Genomic DNA, 19,476 nt, shown 5'->3' with positions numbered 1-19,476 from the left:
TACTGAAACGTTTCTCAGGAAGGAGCGCCGTATACTGAAAAGTTTCTCAGGAAGGAGCGCCGTATGCTGGAACGTTTCTCAGGAAGGAGCGCCGTATGCTGAAACGTTTCTCAGGAAGGAGCGCCGTATGCTGAAACGTTTCTCAGGAAGGAGAGCCGTATGCTGGAACGTTTCTCAGGAAGGAGCGCCGTATGCTGAAACGTTTCTCAGGAAGGAGCGCCGTATGCTGAAACGTTTCTCAGGAAGGAGCGCCGTATGCTGGAACATTTCTCAGGAAGGAGCGCCATATACTGAAAGGTTTCTCAGGAAGTAGCGCTGTATACTGAATCGTTTCTCCGGGCACTATAATCTAACAAAATCCATGACTTTGTGCAAGCGTACCTAGAAGAATTGATGCTGTTTTGAAGGCAAAGGGTGGTCACACCAAATATTGATTTAGATTTATTTTCTGTTCATTGTATTTTGTTAATTGATAAAAAAAAATATTCTTTTCACACTTATTTTGGAAGCATTCTTATTTTTCAGCACTTTTCCACAACTGCCTAAAACTTTTGCACAGTACTGTATATATTTAAACTAAAGGCATGGAGCCACTGGCAAATGTCTATTAATAAATGAGGCCTATCTCTGGCCGTGCGTGTGCCTGAAAGTGGAGTCTACGCCATCTATGGGCAGGCAGAGATCTGCACCATAATTTTGTGCCAGTTTCCGGTGTCAATTATGATCAATTTCTCAGACTTGTGGCCCTGCCCCTTCACCTAAGACCCACCCATTTTCTAGAAAAGTGACGTGCGCAGGGAAACTGCAGAAATGTGGCAATTTGTACAGCAAATTGCTACTTGTGTCATTTGCGAATTCTCTACAGCAAAACACGGAATAGAAAAGTTAAATTCCCCCTTTGTCTGCACATATTTATTTAATGGGGCAGGCTGAAAAATTTTATTTAATTATTGAACTCAGAACAGCCGAAATATATATAATTAATCTTCGGATTATACATACAATCTGTGTATAAAAGAAACAGAGCTGAGAACCCCCGTATACATAGAGTTACGTAAGGGCCTGTTCACATCTCCGTCACCCTTCCATTCATGGGTTCCGTTAGACCTTTTCGTAGGAGGAACCCATGAACGAAAACCACAGCTTCCGTTAGCATTACCATTGATTTCAATAGTAATGCTTCCGTTGCAAATGGTTACCGTTTTGGTTTCCATTTTTTGCGGAAACAATAGCGCAGTCGACAAACGGAAGCCATGTTTTCCCTTTGCCTTTCCTTTCATGGGTTCCTCAGAAGGAAAGGTCTAATGGAACCCATGAACCGAAGGTTGACGCTGATGTGAGCACACCCTAATATATTACAGAATAAGGCCTCATGCGCACGACCGTAAAAACTCCCGTTAGACTTCTATTGGCGACGGGTGCCTTCCCGTTTTCTCACGGGAAGGTGCCCGTGCCGTTGAAAAAGATAGAACATGTCCTATTTCAGGCCGTAATAACGGCACGGACAGTCCATAGAAGTCTATGGAGCTCTCGTAATGACGGGTGGCTACATGTGTGCACCCGTCATTACGGCAGCGTTGCTAAGCGACGTCAGTAAATAGTCACTGTCCAGGGAGCTGAAAGAGTTAACTGATCAGCAGTAACTCTTTCAGCACCCTGGACAGTGACTACCGATCAGTATAAACCTGTAAAAAATAAAAGACGTTCATACTTACCGAGAACTTCCTGCTTCCTCCAGTCCGGTCTCCCGCCCGTTGCCTTGGTGACGCGTCCCTCTCGACATCCGGCCCGACGTCCTGGATGACGTTTCAGGCCATGTGACCGCTGCAGCCAATCACAGGTCAATCACAGGCTGCAGCGGTCACATGGACTGCCGCGTCATCCAGGGATGTCGGGCTGGATGTGAAGAGAGGGACGCGTCACCAAGGCAACGGCCGGGTAAGTATGAATTTCTTTAACTTTTATTACAGAAAGGGCTGTCCCTTCTCTCTATCCTGCACTGATAGAGAGAAGGGGCTGCCGATTAGTGCAGTGCTATTTTGCCGCCAAAAACGTGCCCGTAAATACGGGTGGAATACGGGTGACACCGGACCCATATTTACGGGCACGGGTTCGTAAATACTGGTGCAAAACGGGTCGAATACGTGTGACACCGGACCCGTATTTACGCCAGTATTTACGGGTGGGAAAAAATACGGTCGTGTGCATGAGGCCTAACTGTTATTCTTTATATTGATAAATATGTTTCACTAGCTTTCCTTAACCCCTTCCCCCTGCTTGCATTCTGCTACATTCGAAGAGCTATAACTTTTTTATTTTTGCGTTGACATAGCTGTATAAGGTCTTGTTTTTTGCGGGACAAGTTGTATTTTTTAATAGCACCATTTTGGGGTACATATAATTTATTCATTAACTTTTATTCGTTTTTTTTTGGGGGGGGGGGGGGGATAGAAGAAAACCTGAAATTTTGCCACTCTTTTTTTGCGTCCTAAATCTACGTCGTTTACCGTGTGGTATAAATAAAACAACTTTATTCAGCGGGTTGTTACGATTGCAAAGATACCAAATTTGTATAGATTTTGTGTGTTTTACTACTTACACAGTAAAAACACTTTTTTTTCAAAAATTGTTTTTGCGTCTCCATATTTGAAGAGCCATAACTTTTTTCATTGTTTCGCCGATGCAGTTGTATGAGATCTTTTTTCTTTTGCGGGACAACTTGTAGTTTTTATTGGTACCATTTTGGAGTAGATGCGACTTTTTGATCACTTTGTATAAAAAAAAATTTAAGTCAGGATTAACAGAAAACAGCAATTTTTCCATTGTTTTTTATTTTATTTTTTACGGCGTTCACCGTGCGGGTTAAATAATGCAACAGCTTTATAGTCGGGGTCATTACGGTCGCAGAGATACCAAATATGTGTAACTTTTTTGCTTTATTGTGTTTTTTTTTTAATAGTAAAGCATTTTGTAATGGGAAAAAGTGGGTTTTTAATAGATTTTTTTTTCACTTTTTTTTAATTAACTTTATTCAACGTTTTTTTACTAGTCCCACTGAGGGGTTAAACAGGTGCGATCGATACCAATATCGATCTCACCTGTTCGAGCAGGGACGCACCCAGCCCTCAGCTGCCTCTAGCAGCTGACAGCAGGGAGATTTCATGGCTCCCTGCTCTGTTTACTTTATTCTAATGCAGCGCCGTAAAAAGGCTTATGCATCAGAAGAACTCCCATGAACTTTTTTTCCTGTACATGTAAATTATATTTATTTCCTCACCTGGCATCTAACTTTCTAGATTGTACTAGATGCCCATTCCAAAACGGGCAAAGCAATAAAAGCTGCAGCCACTTTTGACCTTCCTGACAGCCTTTTTTTTCAAATCTGATGTGTCACTTTATGTGGTAATAACTTTGGAATGCTTTTACCTATCCAAGCAATTCAGAGATTATTTTCTCGTGACACATTGTACTTTAATTTAGTGGTAAAATTTGGTCGATACATTCAGTATTTAATTGTGAAAAACTCCTAAATGTAGTGAAAAATTGCAAAAATTTGCATTTTTCTACATTTAAATGTATCTGCTTGTAAAAAAAAATTGTAATACCAGACAAAATACTTGCTAATTAACATTTCTCATATGTCTACTTTGTTTGCATATTTTTTTTTGAACATTCTAGTTTTTTGGACGTTACAAGGCTTAAAACTTTAGCAGAGATTTCTCACATTTTCAAAAGGCTATTTTTACAGGGACCAGTTCAGTTGTGAAGTGGCTTTGAGGGGCCTATACAATACAAACCCCCATAAGTCACCCCATTTTAATAACGGCACCCCTCAAAGTATTCAAAACAGCATTTAGAAAGTATCTTAACCATTTAGGCGTTTCACAAGAATTAAAGCAATGTGGAAGTGAAATGTACAAATTTCTCTTTTTTTTTTGTTGCAGAAATTCATATTTAATCCATTTATTTCGCTAACACAGAAGGTTCTACCACAGAAACACAACTCAATATTTATTGCCCAGATTCGACAGTTTTTAGAAATATTCCACATGTGGCCCTAATGTGCTAATTTACTGAAGCACCGACCTCAGAAGCAAAGGAGCACCTAGTAGATTTTGGGGCCCTCTTTTTAGTAGACTGTATTTTAGGCACCATGTCAGGTCTTGTGATGCCAAAACAAAAAGGAGACACCCCCAAAAAAAAAAACATTTTGGAATCTACACTCACAAGGAATTCATCTAGGGGTGTAGAGGGGTGAGCATTTTGACCCCACAGGTGTTTTATAGATTTTATTAGAATTGACATTTAAATGAAAAGTTAATTTTATTTCCAATAAGATGTAGTTTTAGCTAAAAAACAAACAAAACCCCAATATCCACATGAAATAAAGAAAAAAGCCCCCTAACATTTGTAAAGCAACTTCCCTGGAGTACGGAAATACCTCATATGTGGGCATAAACTGCCGTTTGGGCACACGGCAAGGCTCAGAAAAGAAGGACGCCATTTGGCTTTTGGAATACAGTTTTTTTCTGGATTGGTTTCTTGATACCATGTCGCTTTTGCAAAGCCACTGAGGTACCAATACAGTGGAAACTACCCAACAGTGACTACATTTAGGAAACTACACCTCTTGAGGAATTAATCTAGGGGTTTAGTGAGCATTTTGAGCTCACAGGTGTTTCATAGATTATATTAAAATATTAATATAAAAAAATAATTTTCTTCAATAAAACGTAGCTTTAGCTCAAAATGTTTTCATTTTCTCAACAAATAAAAGGGAAAAAGCACCACAACATTCGTAAAGCAATTTATCCCGAGTACGGCAATACCTCATATGTGGTCATAAACTGCTGTTTGGGCACACAGTAGGGCTCAGAAAGGAAGGAGCACCATTTGAATTTGAGCACAGATTTTCCTGGATTGGTCTCTTGGCTCCATGTCGCTTTTGCAAAGCCCCTGTGGGACCAAAACGGTGGAAACTACCCAAAAGTGACTCCATTTGGTATACTACACCGCTTGAGGAATTAATCTAGGGGTGTGGTGAGCATGTTGACCCCGCAGGTGTTTTCCAGAAATTAGTGTGCACTCGATGTTGCAGAGTGAAAATGAGATTTTTTTTCCATAGATATGCCAATATGTGGTGCCCAGCTCGTGCCACCGTAACAGGACAGCTATCTAATTATTGTGCTGTGTTTCCTGGTTTTAGAAACACCCTACATGTGGCCCTAATCTTTTGCCTGGACATTTGACAGGGCTCAGGAGTGAAAGAGTGCCATACAAAATTGAGGCCTAATTTGGCGATTTACAAAGTATTGATTCCAAATTGCAGACGCTCTGATGTGAAATAATAAAAGAAACCCCTGAGAAGTGACCCCTCTCAAGGCATTAATTAAGGGGTGTAGTGAGCATTTTCACACCACAGGTCTTTTCCATAAATGAATGCGCAGCACAAAGTAAAAATTGCAATTTTTCCCTAGATATGCCATTTCAGTGGCAAATATGTTGTGCCACTGGAGACACACCCCAAAAATTGTTAAAAGGGTTCTCAAAATACAGCTGACATCTGGGGATGATGGCACCGACTCAGCTTCTGATCCAGTGCCATCCATTTGTCGTAAGTATACGACAATTAGCAGGAAGCACTGGCTTTCTATGACGTATACTTACCACAAATGTCGGGAAGGGGTTAAAGGTATTATTCAGTACATAAAACTAATGGCTTATATTATCAAAGGCTGACAATATCTGATCAGTGTGGGTCTGACTGTCGGTACCCCCACCAATCACCTAGTTGTAGGGGGCTTTCCCTTTATTTCTTACACCGCTCTTTACTTCACAACGTCACACTCGTAGCGGCTGTGCAGGGTTGTAGCTTCCTCCTGTACAAGTGAACGGGTTCACTTACCACAAACAGAACTGATAAACAGTTTTGACAATTACTCTCAATAAGAATTTGGGAACTTTTATTTCAGAATGTGTTATACAGTATTATGAAGCCCTTTACAGTAGATACAAAGTCCGTTTCATATCTTTAAGGATTAGCACAGTGAAGCTGACGATTATATGATATGAAGCTGTATTTATAATAGATGATATATTATGTCTGGAGATGGTGAACATCTATTGTTCTTACTGCTTTTTCTTTATGGATAAGTACTGGGCTCTGATGTTGTTGCCCATATAGGTCCACATAAACATCCAAAGGCTGTCAGGCATCCAGGTTCCTATAGACAACTGAACAGAGATTGTACGTTAGTTCCTCAACATGCACTGGTCTAGTGCCACGACCCAAGGTAAGGGTCGGGGAATTATGACAGTTGGTTCTAAAACTGGCCACCAGATTGGAGTATAAAAGTTGGATTTGTTTCATATATTTTGACCCAAGCGCAAACCTTTGCAACACCTTTTCTGAGTCTAGGGAGGCAATGACTCTAGAACTAGAATTACTATGATTTAACAACCTGAGGACCAATAATCAATCTCACATGAGCCTTCTATCACTCAATGGGTAGGCCAACAATTCTGGGAGTTTTCCTGTTTGGAAAAGGAGCCAATAACTCTAGTAATTTCCTCTACACCGAAATCCACCTCATTAATCCTAACATCCTCCCCATTCAAGACGGGAAAGGATACGGTAGCCAAGAGGTCCTCTAGTTCCGACAGAGAATATACCCTAGAAGATTAAGGCCTAGTTCAGAGTTTTTTGCAGGTGGAAAAAATCTGCCTCAAAATTTCTTCTGGAATTTTGATCGGCCTGCACTCTTTGCGGGCAAAAAAACACGGCGAAAAACGCTTTCGCTGTCTTCCATTGATGTCAATGGGAGGTCAGAGACTGACACGCCTGAAGAAAGGGCATGACGCTTTTTCCCCACGAGCGTTTTTCTGCTCGTGGGAAAAACGCTTCCGCCTCCCATTGAAATCAATGGGAGGCGTTTGTTGGTGTGGTTTCTGCGTTGAAAAAAAACCAGTGTGAACTAGGCCTAAAGCTCCTCATAGAATCGGGCAAAAACCTGGTTAATAGTAATGGTATGTTCACACGGCCTATTTTCGGCCGTTTTTCGGGCCAAAAAAAAAAAAATCGGAAGCAGAACGCCTCCAAACATCTGCCCATTGATTTCAATGGGAAAAATGGCGTTCTGTTCCGATGGGCCGTTTTTTTACGCAGCTGTTATGAAAAACGGCTGCGAAAAAGTGCATGTCACTTCTTGGGACATTTTTGGAGCTGTTTTTCATAGACTATTGAAAACAGCTCCAAAAACGGCCGTAAAAAACGCCGCAAAAATCGCGAGTGGCTTAAAAAACGGCTGGAAATCAGGAGCTGTTTTCCCTTGAACAGCTCCGTATTTTCAGATGTTTTTGAGTTTGTGTGTGAACATACCCTTAGGTCTCAGTGACATTCGGACCATAACTAGAATGGACATCCATAATGGGGGTTGAGGTCGGGTCTTTCCCGGCCAGGAAAAACAGCAGACCATTCTCTCTCGTGAATTCAGTGAGTAACAAACTATAAATCACTTTACTTTGCAGAAAAATAGGATCCCTAGTTCTCTGATGCATCAGCTTTTGTCTCAGCTTGTAGCCACTGTTTGTTAAAGGGGTTTTCCCATAATCAATACTTATCACTTATCCACAGGATAGGTGATAAATATCTTATTGGTGGGGATCCGATGGCTGGGACCCCCAACGATCACAAGAATGGATTACCTTTACGCTCCTAGGAGCCCCATATGAATTGAGCGGTACTACACATGCTCGGCCACGACTCCATTCATTTCTATAGGGCTGCCAAAGATAGCGCTTGTCAGTCCCATAGAAATTACTTCCCACAGCAAGTTAAGCCCATTCTCGTGATCAGTGGGGGTCCCAGAGGTCAGATCCCCACCAATCAGATATTTATCACCTATCTTGAGGATAGGTGAATAATATTGATTATGGAAAAACCCCTTTAAAGAGGCTCTGTCACCAGATTTTGCAACCCCTATCTGCTATTGCAGCAGATCGGCGCTGCAATGTAGATAAGAGTAACGTTTTTGTTTTTTTTTAAAACGAGCATTTTTGGCCAAGTTATGACCATTTTTGTATTTATGCAAATGAGGCTTGCAAAAGTACAACTGGGTGTGTTTAAAGTAAAAGTCCAACTGGGCGTGTATTATGTGCGTACATCGGGGCGTGTTTACTTCTTTTACTAGCTGGGCGTTCTGACGAGAAGTATCATCCACTTCTCTTCAGAACGCCCAGCTTCTGGCAGTGCAGACACAGCCGTGTTCTCGAGAGATCACGCTGTGTCGTCACTCACAGGTCCTGCATCGTGTCAGACGAGCGAGGACACATCGGCACCAGAGGCTACAGATGATTCTGCAGCAGCATCGGCGTTTGTAGGTAAGTCGATGTAGCTACTTACCTGCAAACGCTGATGCTGCTGCAGAATCAACTGTAGCCTCTGGTGCCGACACGATGCAGGACCTGGGGCAGGAAGTGAGTGACGTCACAGCGTGATCTCTCGAGAACACGCGGTGTGTCTGTGCACTGCCAGAAGCTGGGTGTTAACGAACAGAAGTGGATGATACTGATTCGTCAGCATCATACACTCCCATTCCTAATGCCCAGCTAGTAAAAGAAGTAAAAACGCCCCGATGTACACACATAATACACGCCCAGTTGTACTTTTACTGTAAACACGCCCAGTTGGACTTTTGCAAGCCTCATTTGCATAAATACAAAAAATAGTCATAACTTGGCCAAAAATGCTTGTTTTAAAAAAAATAAAAACGTTACTGTAATCTACATTGCAGCGCCGATCTGCTGCAATAGCAGATAGGGGTTGCAAAATCTGGTGACAGAACCTCTTTAAGCCCACATCCAGGAGAGGAAACAGCGCGTATAACAACTCCTGTAATATAGGCATTGAAGGCGCCCCAGACATCCCAGGGGTTGCGGATCCCACATTAGAATCCCAAAATTCAAGTATTTCAACTCCCAGGGACCCTGGTACATCTGGACAAGTAATCCACAGAGGGCTCAATCTCCAAATCCTTCATTTAACAACCTCAGGAAATTCCAAAATCATCATTAAGGGGGAGCGCAATCACATCCCACAAAGCAAGTACTGAGCATTCACTACATAGGAGAGAGAGGGTATGATCCCAAATGCCAAGTCAATACGGGAAAACGATCTGAATTTATGTGCAGAAGAGTGCCAGGAGTAGGTAAGTGAGATCAGATAGCCAGTATGCCAGATCACTTGCAGGTGATAAGTTGCTGCCCAATTGCGGGCCTTTCGAAGCGCCAGTGTGTTACAAAAGTGCACCCTTGTATGCCAAAATGTTAAAGTATACAACTTATGAATACATCAATTCCCAATAGAGACGCTGCTGGAGGGAAACAGGCACAGGTGCACACTGACGCGACATTTCGGAGGACCTCATCCTTAGGCCCCATGCACACGACCGTAAAAATCCTCCATTGTGGTCCGCAAAAATGGACTCATTCACTTTCATTGAACACGGACACCTTTCCGTAGCGCTACGAATGGGTGTCCGTGCCGTAGAAATGTTCAGAAAATTATGGAACATGTCCGTTATACTTTGCATGGGAGCACGGCCTGAAAATGCGGGTGGCAGTCGGCGGCCGACCGTGCCCACAATCGTGGGCCGTGATTGCAGGCACGGCCTTATCCATAGGGCCTAACTCCCTCGAAACTTAGCATAAAAGTGTTTACCACCAGTGCCTATTTCCCTTTCCTTCCGGTTTAGTTGCTCTATACACCAGGGGACCGTATTATTTTGCTTCTTTGCTGCAGATTACTTTGAGCTCATTCTCTCAGTTTCCCCCCGGAAAACTTTTGCAACAGGCTAGTTCTTTCCTTGCCAGTCAGTTCTTCCAGCAGCTGGCCACTCTCTTAACCCCTTAGTGACCACTAATACTCCTTTTCACGTCATTTACTACTGGGCTTTAGGCTAGGCTGACGCCTTTTCACGTCAGCCTAGTCTAAGTCCTGCACGGGTCTCCCGTGCAGGCAGGAGCCGGGGCTCTGCTGTCTGATGACAGCTGAGCTCCTGCTCCAACGCCTGCGATCGAAGTTTACTTCGATCGCGGCCGTTTAACCCGTTAAATGCCGCCGTCAATAGCGACCGCGGCATTTAACTTTGTTTACAGAGGGAGTGCGCTCCCTCTCTCACCCATCGGCGGCCCGCGAATGAAATCGCGGGTCTCCGATGGGGTGTCATGGCAGCCGGGGGACTGATAAAAGCCCCCAGGTCTGCCCTGGACATATGCCTGTTAGGACGCGCCGGAGGCACGTCCTAACAGATTGCCTGTCAGATTTACACTGACAGGCAATAATGCTCTGGTATACGAAGTATACCAGAGCATTATAGCAGCGATCGGAACATCGCACAGTAAAGTCCCCTAGTGGGACTAATAAAATCAGTCATCAAAGTGAAATAAAGATTATTAATAAAAAGTACAGTAAAAAAATAAATAAAACCATTTTTTTCCATAAAAAGTGGTTTTATTTAGTAAAAGTGTAAAAAAAAAAAAAAAGTACACATATGTGGTATCGCCGCGACCGTAATGACTCCATTAATAAAGTCAATATGTCATTTAAACCGCAAAGTGAACACCGTAAAAAAAAAACGCCAAAAACTATGGCGAAATTGCAATTTTTTTCCATTGCCCCCCAAAAAAGTCATAATAAAAATGAATCAATAAGTCCCATGTACCCCAAAACAGTACCACTCAAAACTACGTCTTGTCCCGCAGAAAACAAGCCCAAAAAAATCACTACATTGATGGAAAAATAAAAAAATTACGGCTCTTGGAAAGCGACGATGCAAAAACAAATAATTTTAGTTCAAAAGTGTTTTTATTGTGCAAAAGTCGTAAAACATAAAAAAACCTCCACATATGTGGTATCGCCGTAATCGTACCGACCCATAGAATAAAGGTAACATGTTAATTACGTCGCACAGTGAACGGCGTCAATTTAAAAACGCATAGAACAATGGCGGAATTTCAGTTTTTTTTTATAATCCCCCCCAAAAAGGTTAATAAAAGTTAATATAAAAATTATATGTACCCAAAAATGGTGCCATTAAAAAGCACAACTAATCCCGCAAAAAACAAGTCCTCATACAGCTATGTAGACGAAAAAATAAAAACGTTATAGCTCTTTGAATGCGACTATAGAAAAACGAATAAAATAGCTTGGTCATTAAGGCCTAAAATGGGCTGGTCACTAAGGGGTTAATACAGCAAGCTCTATAGCAGACTGGTTCCGTCTCTGTGTTACAGCTCTCCTAACAGCCAGTTTACAGTCTCCACACCCCACGTGTCTCCTCACAAGAACTACACCACCCTCTCTCTGTCTAGGTCATCCTGAACAAGGCTCTAGTGCCCTCTGCTGTGCGATACTAGTTACTCAGAGCTAGATGCTCCTGAAACCCAGGATGCTCAGATTATATTGCTGACACAATCTGTGCACAGCCCCACGTAGCATAAATGGCCGACAAAGTATTAAATGGCCTGGCCGTGTCCGATAGAGCAGGAGATATTCTTCTCAGAGGCTCTCCACTCTTGCTCATAGAGGGGTTCTCTAGCGGTTATTCCCCCATGATGTTCAGAGTTCATACAATAGTTTATCCCTATATATTGGCATTTTGTTGTCAGTACATCTCCTGTTTACACGGAAAATGTACTGGCAACAGACGACCATCATAAAAGATGAACCAGTGTTTGCTTGTTAGTCAGCTGATCGATGCCCTGTTCACACAATGAGTGGGACCGAATGATCGGGTTAGTAAAGGGGGTTTTACACTGGGCGATTATCAGACAGACAAGTGTTCATATAACGCTCGTTGCTGATAATTGCCCTGTGTAAACAAGGCAGCGATCAGCAGATGAACGAGCAAACGCTCGGTCATCTGCTGATCGTATCGTTCTAAAAAAGTGAAATATTATCGTTGTCGGCAGCACATCTCCGTGTGTAAACAGGGAGACGCTCTGCCGACATGATAATAATGTATGGGGACGAGCGATTGGAGTAACAACCGCTCGTCCCCATGCATAGCTTCTTGTGACAGGAGCAAACGAGTGCTGATCAATGAGCTGTCTCGTTGATCGGCCCTCGCTGCACCGGCCAAAATCGGCTGGTGTAATAGGGCCTTAAGACTGCTTGTTCACCCGAACATTGGCTATGGATACCTTTTAGACGTTCTTTTTTTAGATTATTGTGTGTATTTTGGGCTAAAAGTTATCTTCATAATTGTTTTTTTATCAAACATTCAGACCAGTTTTCGTTCTGCAACCTGCTTGTATTGTACATAGACTGCAGAATGCCATTTGCTGTGAAATTAGACAGATGTCTGGTATCTCGAACACCAGTGGCTCCTATGATCTTTTGAACGCTGATCTAAGCAGAATTAAAGAATGAATATGAAATTGGGTTTTCTAAACTGGGCAACCGCTTTTATTTTAGAAATTCAAACAAAATGAAAAGAAGACAAAGACAACCTGAGTATAGACAAAATATTGTTTTTATCACCCATGTAAAAATACCATTGCCCACAGTTTCGAAAAGGCTTAGTTCACATCTGCGTTAGGGCTCTGTTCTGACTGAGCTTTCCGTCCGAACTGACACAAACCGAAACCATAGGTTTCCGTTTCCATCACCATTGATTTCAATGGTGACAGATCCAGTGTCAATTGTTTCTGTTTGTCTCCGTTGTGCAAGGGTTCCGTCGTTTTGACGGAATCAATAGCGTAGTACACTACGCTACGGAAACCATTAGGACCGGATCAGTCACCATTGAAATCAATGGTGATGGAAACCTATGGTTTCCGTTTGTGTCAGTCAGATCTCCATTCCGATGGAAAGCTCCGTCGGAAAGGAGCCCTGGCGCAGATGATGTGAACAAAAAAAAAAACTAAAAGCGCAGGGAACATAACACCCAGAAGAGAATGAAAGAATATATATCTACCATGTATCAAAAAATATTAATCTTTATTAGTAATAAATAACAATACACGGTATCACATAAATATATATAAATGAACAAAGTAGAACAGGTCATATACGAAGAGCAGCATCAGTGGTATAGATGTGAATATACCCAGGGGTAAACAGAACAACCCATCTCAACCAAAAACATCCCATACTCCACCTCACCATAAAATACAAAGCATTAATTACTAAGCGGCAATGGCCAGAAAGTCAAATATGAAACTATTAGGTAAGCAGGAGTAGATGATGAATACACATAAGGTAAGACCTAAATATAGCAATGAAATTGTAAGCAGAATGGATCATCAAAACATATAAATAGACCGTACCTAAAGACATGGTAGAAGGAGAAGGGCACGTTAGGAGATGTGGCACAGAAAAAACGCCGCAACGCGCGTTTCGTCTTAGACCGGCTTTGTCAGGAGGCTGACTATACTAAAATGTCTGGGGTTTAAATAGAAAAGCTGGAAGCACAAAAATACTTTCTCCTGTGATTGGTCCGTAAATCGGCGTTCAGCTCACATGATGAGGGCCTCGCATTACCGGAAACACTATGTGTCTGCGTGGTGACGGAGCGCCATAAAATGACGTCAGACGCTCATCACCATGGAAATATAGACGAACACAACAAGAACTCCGGAATGCGTTGCCCTCAGCGCATGCGCAAATAAGTGTCTGCATGAAGCACACAGGCGAAAATAATCTGATGGAAACTATGATGTCTACTGCAGGGACAGAAGTCAATGGTACAAATCTATAATGAATGTAACACATACATAGTAACTAGAATACATATATATAATGAAATTCATCATACGATAAATAAATGCCCACAGAAAGAAAATCATGGAATGAATATATACTGTACATGATCAATAAATAAACAAATAGAAATATAATATATAAAAATAAACAATATATAGAGAAAAAATATATAAATATACACACATATGACCAAATGTCGGCCACAAAGATGGATCACATATAAACATGCCTAGTCAATCTATCAACTAAATGAAAGTAGTATGAAAAATAAAAAAGTATAGTGAAGTGTAAAACTGAATATTGTCAAAATAATTTATCTTGGCTTATTTTCGCCTGTGTGCTTCATGCAGACACTTATTTGCGCATGCGCTGAGGGCACCGCATTCCGGAGTGCTTGTTGTTTTTGTCTGTATTTCCATGGTGATGAGCGTTTGACGTCATTTTATGGCGCTCCGTCACCACGCAGACACATAGTGCTTCCGGTAATGCGAGCCCTCATCATGTGAGCTGAGCGCCGATTTGCGGACCAACCACAGGTGAAAAGTATTTTTGTGCTTCCAGCTTTTCTATTTAAACCCCAGACATTTTAGTATAGTCAGCCTCCTGACGAAGCCGGTCTAAGGCGAAACGCGCGTCGAGGCGTTTTTTCTGTGCCACATCTCCTAACGTGTCCTTCTCCTTCTACCATGTCTTTAGGTACGGTCTATTTATATGTTTTGATGATCCACTCAGCTTAATTTCAGCTTACAATTTCATTGCTATATTTAGGTCTTACCTTATGTGTATTCATCATCTACTCCTGCTTACCTAATAGTTTCATATTTGACTTTCTGGCCATTGCCGCTTAGTAATTAATGCTTTGTATTTTATGGTGAGGTGGAGTATGGGACATTTTTAGTTGAGATGGGTTGTTCTGTTTATCCCTGGGTATATTCACATCTATACCACTGATGCTGCTCTTCGTATATGACCTGTTCTACTTTGTTTATTTATATATATTTATGTGATACCATGTATTGTTGTTTATTACTAATAAAGATTTATATTTTTTGATACATGGTAGATATATATTCTTTCATTCTATTCTGGGTGTTCTGTTCCCTGCGCTTTTTGGTTGTTCTACGGCTCAGTGGGGACTCCCTTGTTCTTTTGTTTGAGGTTTCTTGTAGGTTTGCAGATGTGAACAAAGCCAAAACAAAGAATTTTTGCCGTGGTTTTATGAAACAGCAGGGATTCTGAAAAAAACAAAACACAAATCCGATGTGTGAATACATCATAAGGGGGCAATTACTTATTAGTTAATGGTGAATAATTGTTTCTTTTATTATATAGAATGACCATTTGAAAACTATTTTGTTTTACTCGTGTTGTCTCGGTTTTTGTTTGAAGATCTGAAATAATGTGAAAAATATGCCTAAAACGCACTTACCTTACTTTATCATAGAGATGGTGCAGGCATTTAATATACCATTCACCATATTTACCTGGATGGAGTGCGACCAGTATCCAGTTGTTTTCAGTGATCCTCCGATAGTTCTTACAGCGCTGTGTGCATAGTCTTTCGCCAGCGGTACAAGCAAGGATTTTTTCGTAAATACTTCAGCAAAGTCTACCATCTTTGTGACCACAAAGAAAGGAGTCAGACTCTGTATAAATATACCGGTTGACGCATATTCATATTGCAAAGCTCTAGTGAAATTATCCAGAAAAGCCTGTAAGAAAAAGTACAATTAAAACAATAATTAATAATAATAATTTTTTACTCTGAATTTGACCTTAATATTGACCATTATTTCTTATTGGATTCTGCTCTTCTCTCTCTCCTTTGGACTAGTCGTCTGGTACTTGAGGTTCAACCCTTTGGTATTGACACCTTGCCTGTCTTCGGATTACAGCTAGTCTCATTCTCTGGTTTGTGGCGAACCTGACCAATCTCCCAGTGAGGACCCCTGGCTTTGTTCCTGACTTCACATCTGCTTACGCTCAAGATGTATCTATCCCTGCCGCCAAATCGGTGACTACTCTGAGGATCACAACCTACTTGTTGGGTTAAGAACAGGGAGATTCCTTAGACCTTCGCACCTCAGTTGAGCCGGCGCTAAACCTATTGTAGCTCGAGGATGTACTTTCCAGTGGGAACCATAACACAAACTGAGGTTCTCCTTTTAAGGCTCGGGCCCTACAACATTGGCTGCAAATCAGGATAACTGCGACCTGAATGTTTCCCTAGGGGAAAAAAGTTGCAAACGACCTTTGCAAAAATCTGACTGTCATTTGGAAACATTTTGGTAGCTTATTCCTTTTTCTTTAGAGAATTAAACGGTTAATATAAAGTTTTATATCAATGTGCATAAATCAACTTTTTACCTCAGCTGGACGGTATGGGTTTGCTTCTTACATTTCCACCCCATGCCCGGTGGCGCCGCTATCAGCCGATATGGCTGCTACAGCGGTAGAGACAGAGGGAGAGATAGATATTTTTTTGCATTGATTACTAATAACAGGTTCCAGATTAGGAACCAAAATGTAGCGCATGGAATAAACCCACCAGATTTATTTTTATTTCATCGTTTGGAGATGTGTACACTCCTGACTTTTCTTGAATTACGATTAGTTATGCAATTTGTCAAAATACCAATGCAATCTCGTGCCATCCAAAAGAGAAGCATACACATTAAATGTACACGTTATTTTCACATGGGAGTCTATGGGCGACGGATGTCCGACAAATGGAATTTGTTGGAGATACCATATTTTTTTTTACATCTGGTGCCGTACTTCTCGGGATAGGAAGAACACACATACATACAGTGTTTGTGTGTTGTATAGTGTGTGTCTCAGTAAAGTCAGGGACTAAAATGTGAATAAAAAGATTGTCCAGAGTGAGGGAGTGAGTAAGAGAAGAAAGAAGATAAGGAATACAACACAGCTGTGAAGACGCTGGACGGTAGATACTGCAGGATTGTATCATTTGATGTGTAATTATATTTCACACGTATATTTATATGTTTTGCATATGTTTTACTTAGTTTATCTTATGCTAAATTAAGAACCTTATAAGAAGGCATAAAATTATTTACCGTGTGATTCAAGACTTTGGATAGCGTGACTAATAAAGTTGCTGACTGGAGCTGATTGATGTGGTTCTGGATCTTTAATATCCAGATATAGCTGTGGGTATTCAGGTGTAAGAAGTATGTAGAATACAAACATCTATAAACTGGGGTAACATAGTTTAAAACAGAGGAATAGGTCCATATATTACTTAGCTCTTTACATTAGGAGGTACATGACTACAAAGTACCAGTCCTCTTTTAAGTGAATTGAAAAAATTGTTTCGTTTACAATGTGTATGTGTATGTGTAATAAAACCACCAAGATGCAGGTTTTCCATAAATCAAATGGGACCCTAATAAAAGAATATTGTAAAAGAATATTTAAGACCACTGATTCAGACCAGATTTTTCTGAGATGGATTTTCAACTCCCTAGTTAAGGCAATATATTTTAAATCTCTTCTTTTAGAGGACCAACCTTCAAGAAGGCCAGTTGTACTTCAATTGAGAGGTCGTATCAAAACTTTTTCACTGTACATGACTGATGGAAATCTGGCTATTATTGGCTTGCGTACATTGGATTGGATCTTCACAATTCCAAATTGGCAGATATATCTTTATGAAACTTTTGTATTGTTAAAATTACAGCATTCACCTTGGAGGCAGCATACACGGTCAACTGAGGAACGGGTTTACAACATGTAGCGGAGGCCACATTGATTATTGCTCCCCTCTTCCGCTGTAGCATACCAGGCAGCACTACATAAACCATCATTACAGCAGCGGCAATGTTGACATGGATGATCTCCAAACTTTTTTCCTCTGGTACATCAGCGAGTTTGGCCGGGTACTCATTAAGCACTCCTGCATTATTCACTAGAATCCCAACATCTACGTCTCTCAGAGCCTCCTTAATGGACGGGAAGACCTCAGGGCACTTGTTGAAATCGGCAACTATGAAACGAGTTTTCACTCCATAACTTGCGGCTATGGACTCAGACACATTTTGGAGCTTTTCAATGCTGCGGCCTAACAAAATGATGTTCACACCATGACTGGCCAACTCCTCAGCATAGGCTTTTCCAATACCATCTGAGCCACCTGGAGAAAAACAAAACCCATATATTTGTGTTATATGATCCAGTGTAAAACACATATGGGTTGTCTTGACTAAATTTGCCAACCATGCAACTGAGAATAGCAAACATACAGACAAAGTGGCATGGCACTTTTCTAGCACTGTTGCAGCTTTATTCTAGCCGTCAGCCGGGGTCAGAACAGTTGGACCACAGTCGATGGAACATTAGTGGAATATACTTGTGAATGAGGTATGCCCTAAATCTCGGTCTTAGTACAACCCCTTTAATTAATTATCGTGCTTTCTTTATCGAACTGTGGCTCAAATAAGAGCCATGCAAGCCCACTCCATGTGACCGAGTGGAACATGGTCTTCTTTCTTGAGGACTCTATAAATTTAAAATCCTATATTATTTAATAATTAAAGGCAAGGTATACATTTACCTTATTTTCACTCACCTGTGACTACAGCCCACTCGCCATATTGTATTATCGTGCTTCTATTGCTAAGGAGAAGAGGAAAAATGTGATGCTTTATGAAGTTGTAACACCCGTGCAGAATATTGAGGCCTTTCCATGTTGCATAGCCGACTCCCACAATAGCCAGGACCTCCAAATGATTATGATAGGACTGGGAAACATCTTTGGATAGTGACACTATGACGCCTTTCACTACATTCACCAGCACGGTTACACCACTAAGGTTTAATTCCAACATCTGAAATAAAGGCAATTAGGTTGGAATTTCTGTAAGTAAAAGAAATATATGTAGAATTCTAAATCTTATCGTGATTTCCTTGAAGGGTAATACTACATATTATACCATTAAACATTCTAAAAGTTACAAAGATATTTGTAACCCTGTGCATGCTTCATACTAACCATTTATATAAGGCTAAAAAATAAATGGCATCTGCAGTACACTACCTTCACTGCAGGGTCACCGGAAAAAAAAAAAAAATCAACACCATATATCTACTATAGCATATTTCTTTTTTTGTTCATTTTTTCTACAGAAAACGTTGGCTTGAAATGCCTTTTCTAATTTATAAAAAAAAAATAAAAAAATCTGAGTGGAACAGTAAGGCCACGTTCAGATGTGGCAGAATTGCGGTTGAATTCCGCAGGGGACAGTTCGCAGCAGCCATTTTTTACATTTGTTTCCATACATTTTCAGGAAACTTAGTTCAGACGTTGCGGAAAATAACTGTACGGAAATTAGGCTGTGGTTCAGAATTTCCCCCTACGCAGTATGCACATTATGTTGCGGGGAAGCAGCAGAATTTCATTGCGGATTTCATTCTTTGCAAAATCTGTGGCAAGTCCGCTGTCATATCCACAACTTCTGAATTACCTGTAAAGTATGCAAATGTTGCTGCAGATTCGTCGCGTAATTGCCCCAGATAAATGCTGCCACATCTGAACGTTGCCTAAGAGGCGAAGAAATTATAAAGAAAAGACATACAGATGTAGCAATCCTTATCTGGACCCTGATAACTTGCCTCAACAAGATAACTTATCAACAAGGGAGGGAAGAAAACCTCGACCACACATCCATTCACTATACTTTATTGTGGCT

At 41.1% G+C, this 19,476-nt stretch overlaps 1 protein-coding gene across 1 annotated transcript; it reads right to left on the bottom strand.

Moving 5' to 3' along the window:
* Window positions 1-5,966: 5,966 nt before the first annotated feature.
* LOC142660335 (inactive hydroxysteroid dehydrogenase-like protein 1) lies at window positions 5,967-18,615 on the bottom strand. Its single transcript, XM_075836934.1, has 4 exons — window positions 18,357-18,615; window positions 17,476-17,921; window positions 15,250-15,477; window positions 5,967-6,234 (listed from the first exon to the last, which is right to left on the bottom strand). The coding sequence occupies exons 1-4, from the start codon at window positions 18,613-18,615 to the stop codon at window positions 6,130-6,132; spliced, it is 1,038 nt and encodes a 345-aa protein (XP_075693049.1). The 3' UTR covers window positions 5,967-6,129.
* Window positions 18,616-19,476: the final 861 nt, after the last annotated feature.

This window comes from Rhinoderma darwinii, chromosome 9 (assembly GCF_050947455.1).
Source record: "Rhinoderma darwinii isolate aRhiDar2 chromosome 9, aRhiDar2.hap1, whole genome shotgun sequence".
NCBI lineage: Eukaryota > Metazoa > Chordata > Amphibia > Anura > Rhinodermatidae > Rhinoderma > Rhinoderma darwinii.
This window is presented reverse-complemented; position numbering and strand designations above follow the sequence as displayed.

Bases quoted from the DNA above. Each gene is read 5' to 3' on its own strand.
- LOC142660335 (XM_075836934.1), bottom strand. From the start codon at position 18,615: ATGTTGGAATTAAACCTTAGTGGTGTAACCGTGCTGGTGAATGTAGTG. The intron at 17,922-18,356 runs GTGAGTGAAAAT...GTTTTTCTCCAG, and splicing joins CGAGTGGGCTGTAGTCACAG to GTGGCTCAGATGGTATTGGA. The intron at 6,235-15,249 runs GTAAATATGGTG...ATCTCTGTTCAG, and splicing joins ACTGGTCGCACTCCATCCAG to TTGTCTATAGGAACCTGGAT.